The sequence below is a fragment of the Calliphora vicina genome, chromosome 1, assembly GCF_958450345.1.
Source record: "Calliphora vicina chromosome 1, idCalVici1.1, whole genome shotgun sequence".
NCBI lineage: Eukaryota > Metazoa > Arthropoda > Insecta > Diptera > Calliphoridae > Calliphora > Calliphora vicina.
Window position 1 is genome coordinate 26,475,961 of NC_088780.1, and position 18,237 is coordinate 26,494,197.

The window sequence follows — 18,237 nt, forward strand, 5'->3', positions numbered from 1 at the left end:
TTATTTATTTTAAATATAAATTTCAGTATTGTGAACTGTTACATACTACACATATTTTATTGAAAATTTCTCAGAGTATTGTAACCTTTTTTTAAATGTGGCAAGGCTTCACTGAATATTTACAAATAAAATAAACTTCAAAAATCCCCTTCCTTGTCAAAAAAATATGAATGAAACTACCTTGTAATTTTTTTATATCATGATTGAAACCATAAAATCAAATCATAATATTTATGTTGAAAGTTTTTTCTGTGTGTGAAAATTTTAATTAAGATTTAGTTCTTTCAAACATTTAATTTATAATTGATATTTTGTCAACAAAAAAATTATACAAAAAGAAAAATCCAAACAAAGAACAAAAATTATTAAAATTGAATAACAAAATGTAAGTTTTCATAAAACTATTCTCTTAATATAAAGAAAATAAAAAACTTTTTCCATTCACCAGGCGTCTCCTATTTAAACTCTTGCTGCCAAAATCAACACCGCGCTTACTGCTCACAACCACTTATTGGCAACTAAAGCATTTGCAGTATGCTTCTTGCAACTTGCCACCGATTAAAATGAAAATCATACCAGCACCACGCATAATACCCAAAACTTACATTAACAAAAACGAAAGTTTAAAACGTGCTCTTTCACCTCATTTATCCATCTACAAACCACAAATAACCTCAATGATGTCTATTACTCTGAGAATGACTGGCTTGTCTTTGGGTATTATGGTGTGGGTGGTGGGCGTAACGGCTCTGGTATCCGATCAAAATGTTGATTATTTTGTTAATGAATTGAAGAAACTTGAATTAGATGATTGTTATTGGACGTCTGCTAAAATTGTTGCTGTTTTTCCCTTTGCCTTTCACTTTGTGGCCGGGGTGCGCCATTTGTTGTTCGATACATCTAAGCTTTTGGAGAAACCACAATTCTATGCCACGGGATATGCAGCTATAATGGCTGCTTTTGGGTTGGCAGTGTGTTTGGGAATGATGGCAGATATATGTGAGAAGTGGGAGGAAATGAAACAGGACAAGGAATCGGTGAACAAGGGGAAATAAAATTTGGAGAGAATGTCCATAATTTTTTAAAACAATTTCAATAAATTAATTAATATAGAGTTTTACAAATATTTAAAATGTATATCATTTTAAAAAGCCTTTACTAAATCTGTATTTGCTTTAAAATTTTTGTTAGTTTCCAACAAAACTTGATTAAAAAATTATTAAGCATTTTTAAAAACATGCAAAATCAAAACTCCATGTTAATTTAATCCTAAAAATCAATGATCATACTTGTCCAACTAACTAACATGTACAAGAAGATTATATGCATATTATGGTTATCTGCAGTGCTAAACTCATATCAACACATGCTTGTATCTAAATACATTTTTTGTGTATAAAAATTCTACAAATTTTTTTTTCTCTATAAATTGTGATGATGTGCTACAAAGTGGAAAATTAGATTTTTTTATGTTTGTGTGTGTGTGTTTATGTCAAAGTACAGTGGACAACTACTACCCAGCAGTTCTGAATGAACTCGAACTAGTGATTTTATCTATCATTTAAATATATAAATTGGAGCCAGCCCGGTGATCAGACATTAGTGACAGTTACCGCACGCAGAGAAAAAATATTGTTGTACATGTTTACTGTAACCATTTCAAAATTTTTACGTTTTTTAAAAATTGTATTGTCACTGTAATTATTTATATGATTGCCGTAACCATAATTGCTAAAGTTACGATTCAAGTTATTGTAGCAAGCATATGTATGATTGTAGTAAATAAGTATCTGTTTGTGATAACCATTTAATGATAAAGGATTTATCACATTATGTTGTTCTTGGCTTATGGTTATCATAATCTGAGAACAATATATTACGATAGTGCATAATGATTCACCATGAACATAATTGCCATAATCATATATATATTTACTACAATCTATATCTGATTTCGGTAATCATGTGAATGGTAAATTTACCATCTTATGGTTACCGGAATCATATAAATAATTACAGTGAACATAAAATTGTTAATAAACTTGTAAATATGTTTATGGTAAACATTACAATAGAGTGTCCCTTAGAATTAAATTTTTTGAAATGTTGAAACGGTACGCGCTGAAACCTTTCGTAATGACCTAAAATACCACCAACATTTTTTTTAGCTTGTTCTAAGAAGGGCAACCCGTGCCGACTTTCGATTTAGTTTTGAGGTGCATTTACAAGGGGAAAAAATTTAATTTTTTCAGTTTTTGTAAAAATTTTGCCATTAAATAATTACTTTTGCAATTTAATTTAAAAGAATCGAAATGTGTACGTATTGTCGTTCTAATAAGATACAAAACACAAACAAATTGGTTAAAAAATTTTAAAGTTATTAAAAAATCGCCAGGCCATTAACGTGTCTCAGGCCACTATAACAAGAAATGTAGGAACAGAATTAACATATTTTGAGAAATATTAAAATTAAAGCTTATTTTTACTTAAAATATATCCATATTTACTTGTATATGAGTTTTTGTCTTCTTAGGATACCGTTAATCTATTCGCAGGTATAGCCAAAAAAAATAATTTTTTTAACGGCAGTTTCAAAGCTCCATTTCCAAATTTTTAAATATTTTGTTAAACAAATATCAGAATTTTTTTTATTATCACATTGGAATTTATTGAGAACATAATAGGGAATAAAAATATGAAAAAGTATGACAATACTTTCTATAGTTTTTCCGTACCTGCGGTTTAAATTTTGCGATTTTCGAAGCAGAATTTCCTTACTGTTATAAACTTTAAGTAAAACCTATTTAGAATATTATAGTCCATGTAATTTTAAATATTGTCTGAAAGTTTTACTAAAATCGGAAAACTTTAAACCTTAAATCGCGAAGGTCAAATGTCAAATTTTTCAATATTTCAAATTCCTCATGGGAATATAGCGAAATGTTATATATTTTTGGGCCGATTTTGATGAAACTTAATAAAACTATAACACAAAGTCTAGTTTTTACAAAAACAGCAGAAAAATAAAAATTAACCCTTTATAGCACTTGGGGTTAAAATAACCCCAAACTCCTAAAACCATAAAAAAATTTCAATTTATATGAAACAAACTTCAAAATATTGTATTGTGTATTAGAAAATAGTATTAATAAGCCATTTTCAAAAATGTTCACAGTTTTGTTCAATTTGACCACACATTTTTCAAACGGCAAAATATTGTATTTGTACCTGATTTTTGTTTTAATAGCGTAATTAATATTTATTGAGGATTTTTGAATAATCAAATTGATTTTAACCCTTTAGTGTAATTTTGATAAAAAAAAATAGCAGCATTTATATTGTATGTGTTTTTCGTGATTTTAAAAGTTGAGGGTCATTTTAACCCTAAGTGCTATTAGGGGCTAATTTTAATTTGTGTGCGTTATTATAAATACTAGACATCATCTTATACTTTTCTTGAGTTTCATCAAAATCGTACCATAAATATATAACATTTCGCTATTTTTCCATGAGAAATTCCAAATATTGAAAAATTTGACCTTTGACCTTCTCGATTTAAGGATTGACGTTTTCCGATTTTAGTAAAACTTTCAGACTATATCTAAAATTACATGGGCAATAATATTCTGAATAGCTTTTACTTAAAAATCATAACAGTAAGGAAATTCGGCTCATTCGCCAAAATATGGCCAAAAAATTAGTTTTTCTCGAAAATCGCAAAATTTAAATCGAAGGTACGGAAAAACTATAGGAGGTATTGACATAATTTTTTCACATTTTTATTCCCTGTTATGTTGGCAATAAATCCCCAAGTGATGATTAAAAAATTCTGAAATTTGTTTAACAAATTTTTTAAAAATTTGAAAATGGAGATTCGAAACAAACGTTAAAAAAAATATTTTTTTTTGGCTATACCAGCGAATAGATTAACGGTATCCTAAGAAGACAAAAACTCATATAAAAGTAAATATGGATATATTTTAAGTAAAAATAAGCTTTTATTTTAATATTTCTCAAAATATGTTAATTTTGTTCCTACATTTCTTGTTCTAGTGGCCTGAGACACGTTAATGGCCTGGCGATTTTTTAATAACTTTAACATTTTTTAACCAATTTTTGTGTTTTATATTTTATTACAACGACAAATACGAACACATTTCGATTATTTTAAACTAATTGCAAAAGTAATTATTTAATGGCAAAATTTTTACAAAAACTTAATTTAATTTTTTTTTTAATTTAATTTTTTCCCCTTGTATATGCACCTTAAAACTAAATCGAAAGTCGGCACGGGTTGCCCTTCCTATAACAAGCTAAACATTTTGTTGGTCATTGCTAAAGTTTTCAGGGACACTCTAATGTACAAGTATATATTTTTTTCCTGGGTGTGTTCTTAAGGGTGCCGTTAACTACTTTTAGAACAGCTGGGTATCAACACTGTTCACAGCAACACACATAGATGAAAACTGAAATGACAACAACATATTCAAAAATTCAAATAAATAAAAAAGGAAAAAGAAAAAAACTTTTATAGTAAATGATACATGTTTTAACTGACCTACAAGTAGACAGGCAATACTGAAAACCATACAGGGAAAAATGTATTCATATTCACACCCAAATACACACAGCAATAGATTGAATTGTATGGATTTGTATGAAAACACACACACAGATTTGTACCACACCCTTACTCCAGCGCTAACTTTATTTTAAATCTGCTGAAAAAAGCATAGTCGTAGAAGAATATAATAGGATTTAAGTGTTTCCTTTTTTATGATTTTGTAGTTGTGTTTGTATATATATATATGTGATGATATGTATGTTGCAAGTACATGAGTTTGTATCTTATTTAAGCAGATCTCATTATCTTTTCTGATAAATTATAGTTGTCTTTAACTAGTTTATATTTCTATATCATACACTATGTATGTTAAGCATACATATCATTCAGTTTGAAGTTTATGTACGGAGTTTTTTTTTCTAAACACCACCAAAAAGATGGGTGGTATATTGATTTTGTCATTCCGTTTATAATACATCGAAATGTTGGTCGTAGAACCAAAATGTATGCAAATTATGGGTCCTTATAAAATTCTTAGACGATCTAGCTATGTCCGTCCGTCCGTCTGTTGAAAGCTCGATAGGACATATAAGGAAGGACACAGGACGTTTAAGTTTTCCTCAAATATAGTATGTTGATCAGAAAATTGTGATATTGAAAATTTACTAAATACTTCAAATAGAATTAGTGTGAATAAACTGAATAAATGATAGCCATAAAAATTCAAGCACTTGTTATATTTTGCTGGAATTTAACTTGTTTTAAAATTGAAAAATATTTGAACAAATTAAAAATTATTCAAACAAAAAATATGAGGCCTGCATTTATGTTTCCCTCTTACAGGAAAATACTATTGATATAATTGTTCAATTCACAACTGACGTTGTACAGTCGTATGAGTTATAAGTCGTCTGAATCTACAATAGTTGTACAAATGTTGTTGATAATTTCTATATAAATATTTTGTACAACACCTACAACATTTTTGCATATGTTTTTCGAATGTTTCATACAACAATTTAAGTGTTACCAAAAGTTCATATTTATACATAAACAAAAAATTTTGTTAATTTTAGTGTAAAATAACACTGATTTATTTAATTTATAAAAAACGATAATCTGTTTTAAATATTTGTCAATTGTTTGCATTTTTACACAATTCAGACATTAGTTTGCTATTGTTCGCTGCACTATTAATTTTACATATTAATAAACTCTGGAATGTTTTGTTTTGATCTGTTTCTTTAGGCATTTTCAAGGTTTGACAAGGTAAACATACGACTTTGCTAAATCTGTGTTCACAACCACAATAGTTGTATCATGATGTGAATTGGACAAATGTGTAATATAATTTAATTGTTTGACACTGGGTGCAAGGCTTGAATTACACTTGGTTTCTACTTGAATTCCAGTAGAAATGTTTATTGTTATTATTATATAGCTTCAACAATATAACCGCTATCAATTGTGAAAATACGGAAGTACCCATTGGATAACAATTTGTGTCATTCAATGAACAAACAAAATTTTTTTTTGGAAACTTGAATGAAAGTCGAATAGTCTTTAGAAGTTCCCAAATTTAAAAATTCCACAATTCAATTTAATAAAAAGTGGAACATGTGCAACAGCTATAGTGTTTATAAACCGGTTAACCGAAAAACCGGTTTTTCTTTGAAATCTCGGTCTTTTGCTAACCGGTTAATTTAAAATGTTGATTTTCGGTTAACCGGATTATCCAGTTTATATCAGTCGGTTTGGGACTAAAATGAATAAATCTCATATTTTGGTGAATTTTTTGTATTCATTATATACATACACATTACATCAAACATTTGATCTGATTTAAAACCTAAATTTTTAAGAATTACGATGATTCTAAATAGACTAGTTTACTTAAAAACTTTTTCAGAATCAATTAAACACATTAAAACTATGAAAAATTAAAATAAAATTCCTCATAATTCTAGAATAAATCTTAATTACCAGTGATTCATTAAAAACTTAGTGATGATTTTACCAAACGTTAAATTGAAATTGATGTTCCTTTTCAGAAATATCGCATGGAATAAAAAACGTTCTAAAATCCTTGATTTTAAATATTTTTGAAATCTGTTAATGCAATTCTATTACTTATTTGATATGATTTATAATCTCAAATAATCACGGTTGAAAAGAAGTGCGTTTGCATCTTATACGTACTTTTTTGGAACTGGAAACAGTTTCTGTTTCATTTCACAGTACAACACATGATTTTGGGACTCAATTCTGACAATTGCACGTGAAAGTAGCCCCAAAAATAAGAACTTCTGCATCATTAGTTTTGTCAAGTTGGCTGCCGTAATAATTTAATGGCCATACCAATTTTTTTTCCTCAAGGTGGATTTTTATCATTTTTTCTATATTTTATATACCGTACGGAATATCTCTTTTGTGGCTGAAGCAAAATTGTAGACATTGAATAGTATAAAAAAAGTACGGAACATACCTACCCGAAAAAGGTGCACCCAGTGCCTTAAAAATCGCAAAAATGGCCATTTTTTTAAATTTTTTATCAATTTTTCACCTCTTTTGCTCAATAACTGGATTACAAACCCAATTATGGACCGATCACCATGAAATTAGGTCGTGTAATTTGTGTCTATATGAAACCGATCATAATAAAATTTTTTGAGATGAATTTTGTATATATAAAACTTATTTTGAGCGAAATTTGTGTAGATACATATATAAATTAAACATTTATGACCGATAAAGTCCAATTTGGGGAGGGCATTTGTATAGGGGCTAGGTGAAATAATGAACCGATTTCAGCCAATTACAACAGGCTTCGTCCTTAGGACGAACAAATTATATGTACCAAATTTTTTAACGATCGGTCCATAATTAGTCATAGCTCCCATATAAGACACGCTTCCGAAAATCACTTTAAAGTGCATAAATCTGTAAAAAATTATGGTATACATACAAAATTCATGATAAATAACTTTCATATAGACACAAATCACACGATATAATTTCATGGTGATCGGTCCATAATTCGATTTTTGCGATTTTTAAGCCACTTGGTGCACCTTTTTCGGGTATGTATGTTCCGTACTTTTTTTCTACTATTTAATATCTACAACTTTGATTCAGCCACAAAAGAGATATTCCATACTGTATACGAGATATAACCGTGCTAAAATATAGAAAATGTGATAAAAATCCACCTTCAGGAAAAAAAAAATCGTATGGCCATTAAATTATTACCACAGCCAACTTGACAAAACTAATGATGCAGAAGTTCTTATTCTTGGGGCTACTTTCACGTGCAATTATTAGAATTAGTCCCAAAGCAATGAACTGAAAAATGTTGTACTGTGTATCAAAAAGTCGAAATTTCAAAATGATAAAATTTTGAAATTTTTACAAAATAAAATGAACTTAGCACTTTTGTATATTTATAGTTATTTAATACTAGCTGACCCGGCAAACGTTGTCCTGTCCAAGTTATTGGCGATTTTAGATATTGTGAGTTTTTATATAAAAAATCGATTTTTGTTCAGAAATATGAGTGATCACAGATCGATTTGCTTTTCTTGATTAAACGCTTATTTGCCAAGTTATTAGCGATTTTAGATATTGTGAGTTTCGATATAAAAAATCATTTTTTTTTTTAGAAATATAAGTGATCATAGATCGAGCTCTTTTTCTTGATTAATCGCTTATTGGCAAAGTTATTAGCGATTTTAGATATTTTGAGTTTTTATATAAAAAATCGATTTTTGTTCAGAAATATGAGTGATCACAGATCGAGCTCTTTTTCTTGATTAAACGCTTATTAGCCATGTTATTACCGATTTTAGATATTGTGAGTTTCGATAAAAAAGTGTTTTTTTTTTTCAGAAATACAAGTGATCAAGCAAGCTGCTTTTCTTGATTAATCGCTCATTGGCCAAGTTATTAGCGATTTTAGATATTGTGAGTTTTTATATAAAAAATCGATTTTTGTTCAGAAATATGAGTGATCACAGATCGAGCTCTTTTTCTTGATTAAACGCTTATTGGCCAAGTTAATAGCAAATTTAGATATTTAGGTTTTTATATAAAAAATCGATTTTTTTTGTTAGAGATATAAGTGATCACAGATCGAGCTCCTATTCTTGATTAAACGCTTATTGGTCAAGTTATTAGAATATGTATATATTTTGAGTTTTTATATAAAAAATCAATTTTTTTGTTAGAAATATGAGTGATCACAGATCGAGCTCCTTTTCTTGATTAAACACTTATTGGCCAAGTTATTAGAGAATTTAGTTATTTTGAGTTTTTATATAAAAAATCAATTTTGTGTCAGAAATATGAGTGATCACAGATCGAAATATTTTTCTTGATTAAACGCTTATTGGCCAAGTTATTAGCGAATTTAGTTATTTTGAGTTTTTATATAAAAAATAGATTTTTGGTCAGAAATACGAGTGATCACAGATCGAGCTCCTTTTCTTGATTAAACGCTTATTGGCCAAGTTATTAGCGGATTTAGATATTTTGAGTTTTTATATAAAAAATCGATTTTTGGTCAGAAATTCGAGTGATCACAGATCGAGCTCCTTTTCTTGATTAAACGCTTAGTGGCCAATTATTAATGATTTAAGATATTTTGAGTTTTTATATAAGTAATAGAATTGTGGTCTGAAATGTGAGTGATCACAGATCGGTGTATCGCTCCAGGCGTCTTGTGATTTTGGATATATTGAAAAAAAATTTAGGTGGTCATTTTTCTTTCAGTAAAAACTTAAATTGGTTTACTATGAACATTTAAACAAAAAATTAGCCAAATCGGTGCGGTGCAGCCGTTATCCGATTTAGATAAATCGTAAAAAGTCGGCGAAAAGTGGGCGTGCTCAATTTTTCATTCATAAGAACCTAAGTTGGACTATGTCTGCTTTTACACAGGGCAAGTTTACTTGAAGCAAGTCTCGTCGATTCCCTTTTAAACTTGCTCGTCTGTTTACACACAGCAAGTCTGTGAGCAATTTTGTATGTCAAAACCTAATAGACGCCATATTGAAAATGAGAAAACAAAAGAAATTTGAAGAGACTTGCCAGTACAAGCAAGTGTGTACCCCTCTTCTTTCTTCTTGCCTCTCTCTCCTATAAACTCTAGACTTGCGCAAGAAAAATTGCCCTGTGTAAAAGCAGACTTTGACCAACATTTAAAAAAAAAACATTGTCTAAATCGCTCCGGCCGTTCTCAACTGATGCAATTACCAACGAACGACATTTGATTTTTATTTGTATAGATTAAACTCGATTTATTTTAGAATTTATCCTAAAATATTTTTGATCTAGTGATAACCGTTCGTAAGTTAGACTATTTTCATATTGTTTGTATCACTTAGCAATGCGGGATTTTTTAAAGTGTTTAGCTTTTATTTTGAAATAATTATACAATATAAATTTATTCAAATTATTGGCCATATGACTTTTTCCCATCTTTCTGGAAACATATGGATTCCGCATCAAAAGTACTGCTCATCTTTTGAGGCCAAGAACGAATCAAACCAATTTCGGATACTCTGTTCTGAAGTGCGTAAAGTATAGAAGATACTTCGATAAAATTTGATACATATAATTATTTCGGTCCAAGGACGAAATTGGCTGAAATCGGTTCATTATTTCACCTAGCCCCCATACCAATGTCCTCCTGAAATAACAAAATAATTTTTTCCGCTCCATACGAAATGAATCGCTCTAATTAACATATGTATATTCATATATTCGAGAAATATTGTGTAATTACGAGTTTAAATATAATGAGATTTTAATTCCAGAACTTTTGGGATTTTATATTTTAGTGTTAATTTTAATTAGCATTATTATTACTATTATTGTTTTTGTTACAGTTATATTAATTAGCAATAAACAATCAATCATAATTAGCAGTACAACTTTGGTGCTCGCATTCAATATGTCTGTATTAAAGTTGAGAGTATGATTAAAGTCAAGTGACCACTTGACCAATTAGGAACTTAAAGTGGTAGAAGAAAATCAATATTTAAAAAATTATGAAAAAAAAATAATATTTTCCTTGAATGCTTTAGGCAGTTTAAATAAATACGGTTGATTTAATTTAAAGATTAACATACAAACTTCATTTACATTAAAATAAAATCATTTAGCTTAATTTCTATTAAGACTCATATACCACATTATACAGATACATATAAATTTCTCTTTTAAATAAAATGCATATTTTCCAAATAATCAAATCATTTTGTCCTCAAGTATATTTCTTTTTTTCACAATAATTTGGCAAATATTCAGCGATTCAGAAAACAAAGTAGCAGGAGGAAGAGAACGAGGGAAAAAAACCAAATTATATATACATAACCATAAAATACCCCTTAAGCAAAATTGATGATGTTGATTTTATATAAACAAACAAACTCACTTTTGTATTTTATATGTAACTGAAAAAGTAGCCAACAAAAAAAAGTCAAGTAATTTGGCAAGGATTTCATTGTTGGAAGGAAGAAAGAAAAGAAGCCATAAACTACATGAAAATGTTCCAAATCAAATAACAAGAAAAATAAAAATCAAAATCGAAATCTAAATAATAATAATCGTAAAAATGCCAAAAAAAAATATGTAATATAATAATATAAGACGCAAATCAACACCCAGCTTAATATGGAATTCTAAAAAAAAAACGGAAATAATCATAAAACTGAAGAAAAGAAAAATTGTCATCATCTTTAAATTACAATTTGAATATTAATAAATCATAAAAATTTTGCAGAAATTGTCAATAATAAAAACAAATAAACTCTAAAAATACTCACTGTGCTTGTAAATCACAATTCAAATTGGATAGAACATCAATAAGACAAATCAAATAAAGTTTTTATAACTTCAAATATAAAGGCTCGATAGTATGTACTAATACCTCCAACTTTGTTTATTAGGGTGGCCTGAAAAATTATAATATACCACTCGCAATCCGATTTTTTATATAAAAACTCAAAATATCTAAATTTGCTAATAACTTGGCCAATAAGCGTTTAGTCAAGAAAAGGAGCACGATCAGTGATCACTCATATTTCAGACCAAAAATCAATTTTTAATATAAAAACTCAAAATATCTAAATTCGCTAATAACTTGGCCAATAAGCGTTTAATCAGGAAAAAGAGCTCGATCTGTGATCACTCATATTTCTGACAAAAATTGAGTTTTTATATAAAAACTCAAAATATCTAAATTTCCAAATAACTTGGCCAATAACCGTTTAATCAAGAAAAGGAGCTCGATCTGTTATCATTCACATTTCTGAACAAAAATCGATTTTTTATATTAAAACTTAAAATATCTAAATTCGGTAATAACTTGGCCAATAAGCGTTTAATAAAGAAAACGAGATCAATTTGTGATCACTCACATTTCTGAACAAAAATCGATTTTTTATATAAAAACTCAAGATATCTAAATTCGCTAATAACTTGGCCAATAAGCTTTTAATTAAGAAAAGGGCTCGATTTGTGATCACTCATATTTCTGAACAAAAATCGAATTTTTATATAAAAACTAAAAATATCTAAATTTGCTAATAACTTGGCCAATAAGCGTTTAATCAAGAAAAGGAGCTTGATCTGTGATCACTCATATTTCTCAACAAAAATCGCTTTTATATAAAAACTCAAAATGTCTAAATAAGCGTTTAATGAGGAAAAACTGCTCGATCTGTGATCACTCATATTTTTTATATAAAAACTCAAAATATTTAAATTTCCTAATAACTTGGCCAATAAGCGTTTAATCAAGAAAAGGAGCTCGATCTGTGCTCACTCACATTTCTGAACAAAATCGATTTTTCATATAAAAACTTAAAAATATCTAAATTCGCTATTAACTTGGCCAATAAGCGCTTAAGCAAGAAAAGGGGCTCAATCTGTGATCACTCACATTTCTAAAAACAAAAATCGATTTTTTATATAAAAACTCAAAATATATAAATTTGCTAATAACTTGGCCAATAAGCGTTTAATCAAGAAAAGGAGCTTGATCTGTGATCACTAATATTTCTGACAAAAAATCGATTTTTTATATAAAAACACAAAATATCTAAATTTGCTAATAACTTGGCCAATAAGCGTTTAATCAAGAAAAGGAGCTTGATCTGTGATCACTAATATTTCTAACAAAAAATCGATTTTTTATATAAAAACACAAAATATCTAAATTCGCTAATAACTTGGCCGATAAGCGTTTAATCAAGAAAAGGAGCTTGATCTGTGATCACTAATATTTCTAACAAAAAATCGATTTTTTATATAAAAACACAAAATATCTAAATTCGCTAATAACTTGGCCGATAAGCGTTTAATCAAGAAAACGAACTCGATTTGTGATCACTCACGTTTCTCAACAAAAATCTATTGTTTATATAAAAACTCGAAATATCGATCTGTGATCACTCATATTTCTCAACAAAAATAGATGCTTTATATAGAAACTCAAAATATTTAAGTTCGCTAATAACTTGGTTAATAAGCGTTTAATCAAGAAAAAGAGATCGACCTGTGATCACTCATATTTCTAAAAAAAAATCGATGTTTTGTATAAAAACTCAAAATATCTAAATTCGCTAATAACTTGGCCAATAAGCGTTTAATCAAGAAAAGGAGCTCGATCTGTGATCACTCACATTTCTGAACAAAAAACTATTTTTTATATAAAAACTCAAAATATCCCAAGAGCTCGACCTGTGATCACTCACATTTCTGAACAAAAATCGATTATTTAAAAAAATCTCAAAATATCTAAATTCACTAATAGCTTGGCCAATAAGCGTTTAATCAAGAAAACGAGCTCGATCAGTGATCACTCATATTTCTGACCAAAAATCGATTTTTTATATAAAAACTCAAAATATCTAAATCCGCTAATAACTTGGCCAATAAGCGTTTAATCAAGAAAAGGAGCTCGATCTGTGATCACCAGTGAAACCAAAACATGCAAATGCATGCCAGAATTTTGACATCGATTTGTTAGTGCATATTTTTGCATATTTTACCCTTAAATTCATATTTTTGCATATATTTGTTTAAAGAGCATATTTATGTCATATTTTTGCCTATTTAGAGCATATTTTACTGTTTAATAGCATATTTTGACTTTATCAAAAACAAATTTTGTCTTACTTATTGTCGCTGTTGTATTACAAGTTTTTACTTCCTTTGCTTAAAATTCAAAATTGAAAAATAGATGGCTTTACACCAAAAAAAAATTTAAATTAAAATTTAAAAAAAAATTAAAAAAACTATTCGAAAATATTTTTTTTCCAAAAAATGAAAAAACTGAAAAAAAATTTTTGTTCACCTAAAAATATTTAAATTTTTTATTTGGAAGTATAATTAGGTGAAGGGTATATAAGATTCGGCACAGCCGAAGTCGAAGCCGATGTCGAAAGAACATTTTCTAAAATGTTTTCGGATCCAATAGACAACGATTTTTATTTGAAAATTTAAGTAAATTTTTTTTGGTTAAAGATTATGTAAAAGTTTGTTTTTCTAAGAGCTTATTTTTTAAATTTTAAGAGCATATTTTATTATGTTTTTACTGCATAACTCACAAATCGAACACAAGCTTGTTTTTAATTTGGACAGGACAACGTCTGTCGTGTTAGCTAGTTTTGAATAAAATTGTATTGTATAAACTTTTCAAAATAAATGCTAAACATGTGAAAAAATCTCGAATTTTTTATTCATATACCAATATTAAAAATCGATTTTTGGTACAAAATTGAGTTGATTTTCCCTAAAATCGCACTATTAAAGGCCACCCTAATGTACATGTATAAGTATTATCCATTGCTTTACGGCATGAATGACAAAATGGTCAATATACTTTGATGAGGAATTTGTTTACTTTTTGCATGTCTGCTTGTGTTTTCGTTTCCTGTTTTTATTACTTGAATAAAAACAAAATATGAAAAAATTCTTCATTTTCATTATTTAGCATATGGCTTACTTAATAATATATTTTTTTGTTTTTGTTATAAATTTTATGATCTTGTTACTGTAACATTGTTAAATAAGATAAAAATATTTTTCTTAGTAAAAGGCCTCATATTGCTCAGGATTGAGTTGAAGAGGAAAAATTAAGATTTGCATCTGAACTAAAACGAATTTTATAAACCCTTTCTTAGGAAGTGTTTTTCATAATCCAAGTTTGTAATACTAAATATCTGCGATTGATTGCCTTTCTCTCGTAAGATAAACAAGGTGACAAATCCTTGAATTTGTCACACATGTATGTTTGTGTGTTCAATTGCAAGATCCTTTAGTTAAGGCCCTTTAATCTCTCTAATTTTCACGTGTACATAAAACTATATAAACATTTTGCTGTTTCAGCAACATTTTTCTTTAAGAGGTTTGGATTTTGCCCGACTTCTATATACTTTTAAGTTTTTCCTATCTTTGGACCAACAGCTTAAGTATTTTACTATCTGGACTGTAGCGCCCCACAACTGTAAATAAAATTTCGCGTTGCCATAAACAAAAGTTTCAATATAAAAGAATTCCCTACTAGAATACTTAAGTCCTGCTCATAGACGTACGCACATACATAAAACATACCTCTGGGAAAGGTTTATATTGCCAATACCCACTAACAGGGACATAAAATTTACACAAAGCAAACAGAACAAGAAAAAAAAACCAAAAGAACACAAGAAAAATAAATAAATATTTCGTTTGATCGTAAAAAATAGAATATGTTTTTATGCTAATTTTTCAAATGGATTTATTATTAATAAAAAAAAGTAAATACAAATACAATAAAAATGCATAAATGCGTAGGTAGAAGTTGTAAAATATAAACAAAAAAATCAACACTTGTTTCTGCCTTTTTAATATTAGGTTGAGGATTTGCAAAGCAATTTACTTTCAACAAAAATAAACTTAAGTGTATATTAACTCCCTCTTGATTACTCTATAATACTTATACTTTTGTTGGAGAAAGTTTATTTGTTATTTATAATACCGCAACAAAAAGGATATTAACTTATAAACATATAAAATAAGCGAAATTTCATTTGAAGTTTTAAGTAAAAACAAATAAATAATTTTATGTGAAACATAAGTGACCACAAATACTTAAAGAAAGTATATGTTTTTAGTTAAAACCCGATTTTTGAGGAATATAGGAATTAATATATCTACTTATTCATATGGTCTACAAGCTGTGCTCTTCGACTTTTAGCCAACCTTTAAAGCATTTCATACATGTTGTTAACCCTTTGACGACGAAGAATTTTCCGCTGCAAAATTTTAAATTTTTTTTGCGGATTCTTACTCGGACGAGACTAAAGTGTTGTCAAAATTTAAAAATTATTACTCTTTCTACGAGAAAAATCATGGGACATATGTGTCCCATTCGTCGTAAAAGGGAAAAATTTCGGAACAAATGCATTGAACAATTAAAAGCTTTTTTCGTTTCAAAAAGTAGAGTACTGCTTTATTTGCATTGTAAAACCAATAAAATCGAACAATGGCAAAAGGTGTTCCCAAACCTGAAGCAGCCAAAGAATTTTTAGTTAAACTTCAGAGGAAAAAAGCCAATCAAAATAGCGTTGGAAAGCTTGTACCGACCCAGATTGCATATATGGACAGGTTTTCTATTTTAGAAGTGTTTAAGACAGTTTGGGAGTTCGACATACTAATAGAGTACATAATTCCCCAAACGAAACGTTATTGTGAGCAGAAATGTATAACATTCTCCATAAGTAAAGAAGAATTGAAAGCAATAAGTATCCACAAATTGGCAGAAATAAGATTGTACTGGACTACAATGGAATATATTCAGTACCGTTTATGTCCAACGTTATGATTCGAGACAGTTTTGAAAATATTCTTTCAAGCTTACATTTTGATAACAATGTTGAACAGCTTTACTGGAACAGAAATTGTTTTGAATTTTATCATAACTAAGTTCGATTTTGATTAAGATTTTATGAAACATTTACAGGATCTCATAATTTTAAATGGATATTTTGTGTTTTTTAATGTTTTTTACTGAATTGGTTGTGTTTTCATTGTTTTACAATTATAAAATATTAAATAAAATAAAAAAATTTAAAAGAAAAATCTCCTTTATTTTTACCTTTGACGACGAATGGGACACATATGACCCATCATATTTTTAGTCCGCCCGGAAAAAGTATAGAACCGATTCAAAATGCGTTGGTCAATAAATTTACATAAGGCATGGTTACATCTAATACTAAAAGTTTATGCAACAGTATCAATTACAACTCGAGATATAAGAAAACAAAAATTTTCAAAAAAAAAAAATCCAAATTTCTGATTTTGAAAAGCTCTTAAACCCAACTGAAACAACATGACCTTAGTGTTAATACGAATACCAAAGAATACATTTGTTTTTTATCGAACAGCACTGCTTAGATCAAAATCCGATGAAAACTGTGGCTGTAATGACGAAAAAAGCAAATAGGTCATATGAGTCCCAATTTGTCATCAAAGGGTTAAATTTCCTGTTTGTTGGTTGTTTGCTAATATATTCAGGATCCAAAATATCCTGATCAAAGCAGCAGAAGATGATATTGGCTACAGAACGACGCCCAAGAAGCCATGGTGGACGGAAAATACGTGGAGTCTCATAAATCTGCTTGCAAAGCGAAATAACGCACTGTGGTTTGAAATCAAAATCTAGGTGGACAAAATTATTTGGCGATCTTTATATATAGAATTGTCATCTCCAATTCCAAAAAAAAAAATAATATATCAATATAAACTGTTTTTCACGTTAGAGTATAAAAATCGTTAATAAAAAAAATTAAAAAAATAAGTTTTCATGTGTTTCTGAAACTAAATTTTTATATTTCATATATTTCAAGTTACAGTAGGGTCTATAATATATTATAATTAAAAAAAAATATTTCTAAGAATTCCATTCTGTAAAAATTAAAAAAAATATATTTCGGCGGCTGCTGGCGGTTACAATTTCTTTACAAAGGCATTCCCCAGAAGTTTCATTAAATGATATATATAGTTGGACGGGCTTCGACGGTTTGTTTATGTTGGAAATCTATATAATATTCTTAGAAAAAAAATATCAGTATATTTGAGACCCAAGTTTAAAGGACTATAACATGAAAATGGAGAGGACCATAAATATAAGATATACACTCAATAAAAGCTTATATCAATGTTTATCTACGTTTTGAAGAATGAATTTCTATAAAATAAAATAATTGAGATATATGTAATTTAGTAAAGCATTAAAATATTAAAAAAAATTAACGAAAATATGATTCAACATTTTTTGAACTTCTGCGCTTCTGTCCAGAAAACGAAATGTTTAATTGAAAACACCATTTGTAATGTAGGAGAGCAGATTGTCAGCTTCCGAAAAAACTTAGTTTTTCCAAATTCTGAAGATACCGATTTTTATAATTTTGTCCACCTAGATTTTGATTTGGAACCACAGTGTAACGGAGTCAGATTGGACAAGACGGTGATAAACAGTGCTAGGGCAAATAAAAAGTATCAGCAGATGCCCATCGCAGCCGTGGTATCTTCCGACATGAGCGTCAATTAACGAACTCCACATTCTCTACCACCAAACCTTTAATGGATAGGAATGGTAAAATCACTACGTCGAAAGTAAGACA

At 28.6% G+C, this 18,237-nt stretch overlaps 1 protein-coding gene across 1 annotated transcript; it reads left to right on the forward strand.

Annotated features, from left to right (window-relative positions):
* Window positions 1–250: 250 nt before the first annotated feature.
* On the forward strand, window positions 251–1,180 carry SdhCL (Succinate dehydrogenase, subunit C-like). Its single transcript, XM_065498511.1, has 2 exons — window positions 251–385; window positions 449–1,180. Coding segments are annotated over exons 1-2 (609 nt in total). The 5' UTR covers window positions 251–383; the 3' UTR covers window positions 1,056–1,180.
* Window positions 1,181–18,237: the final 17,057 nt, after the last annotated feature.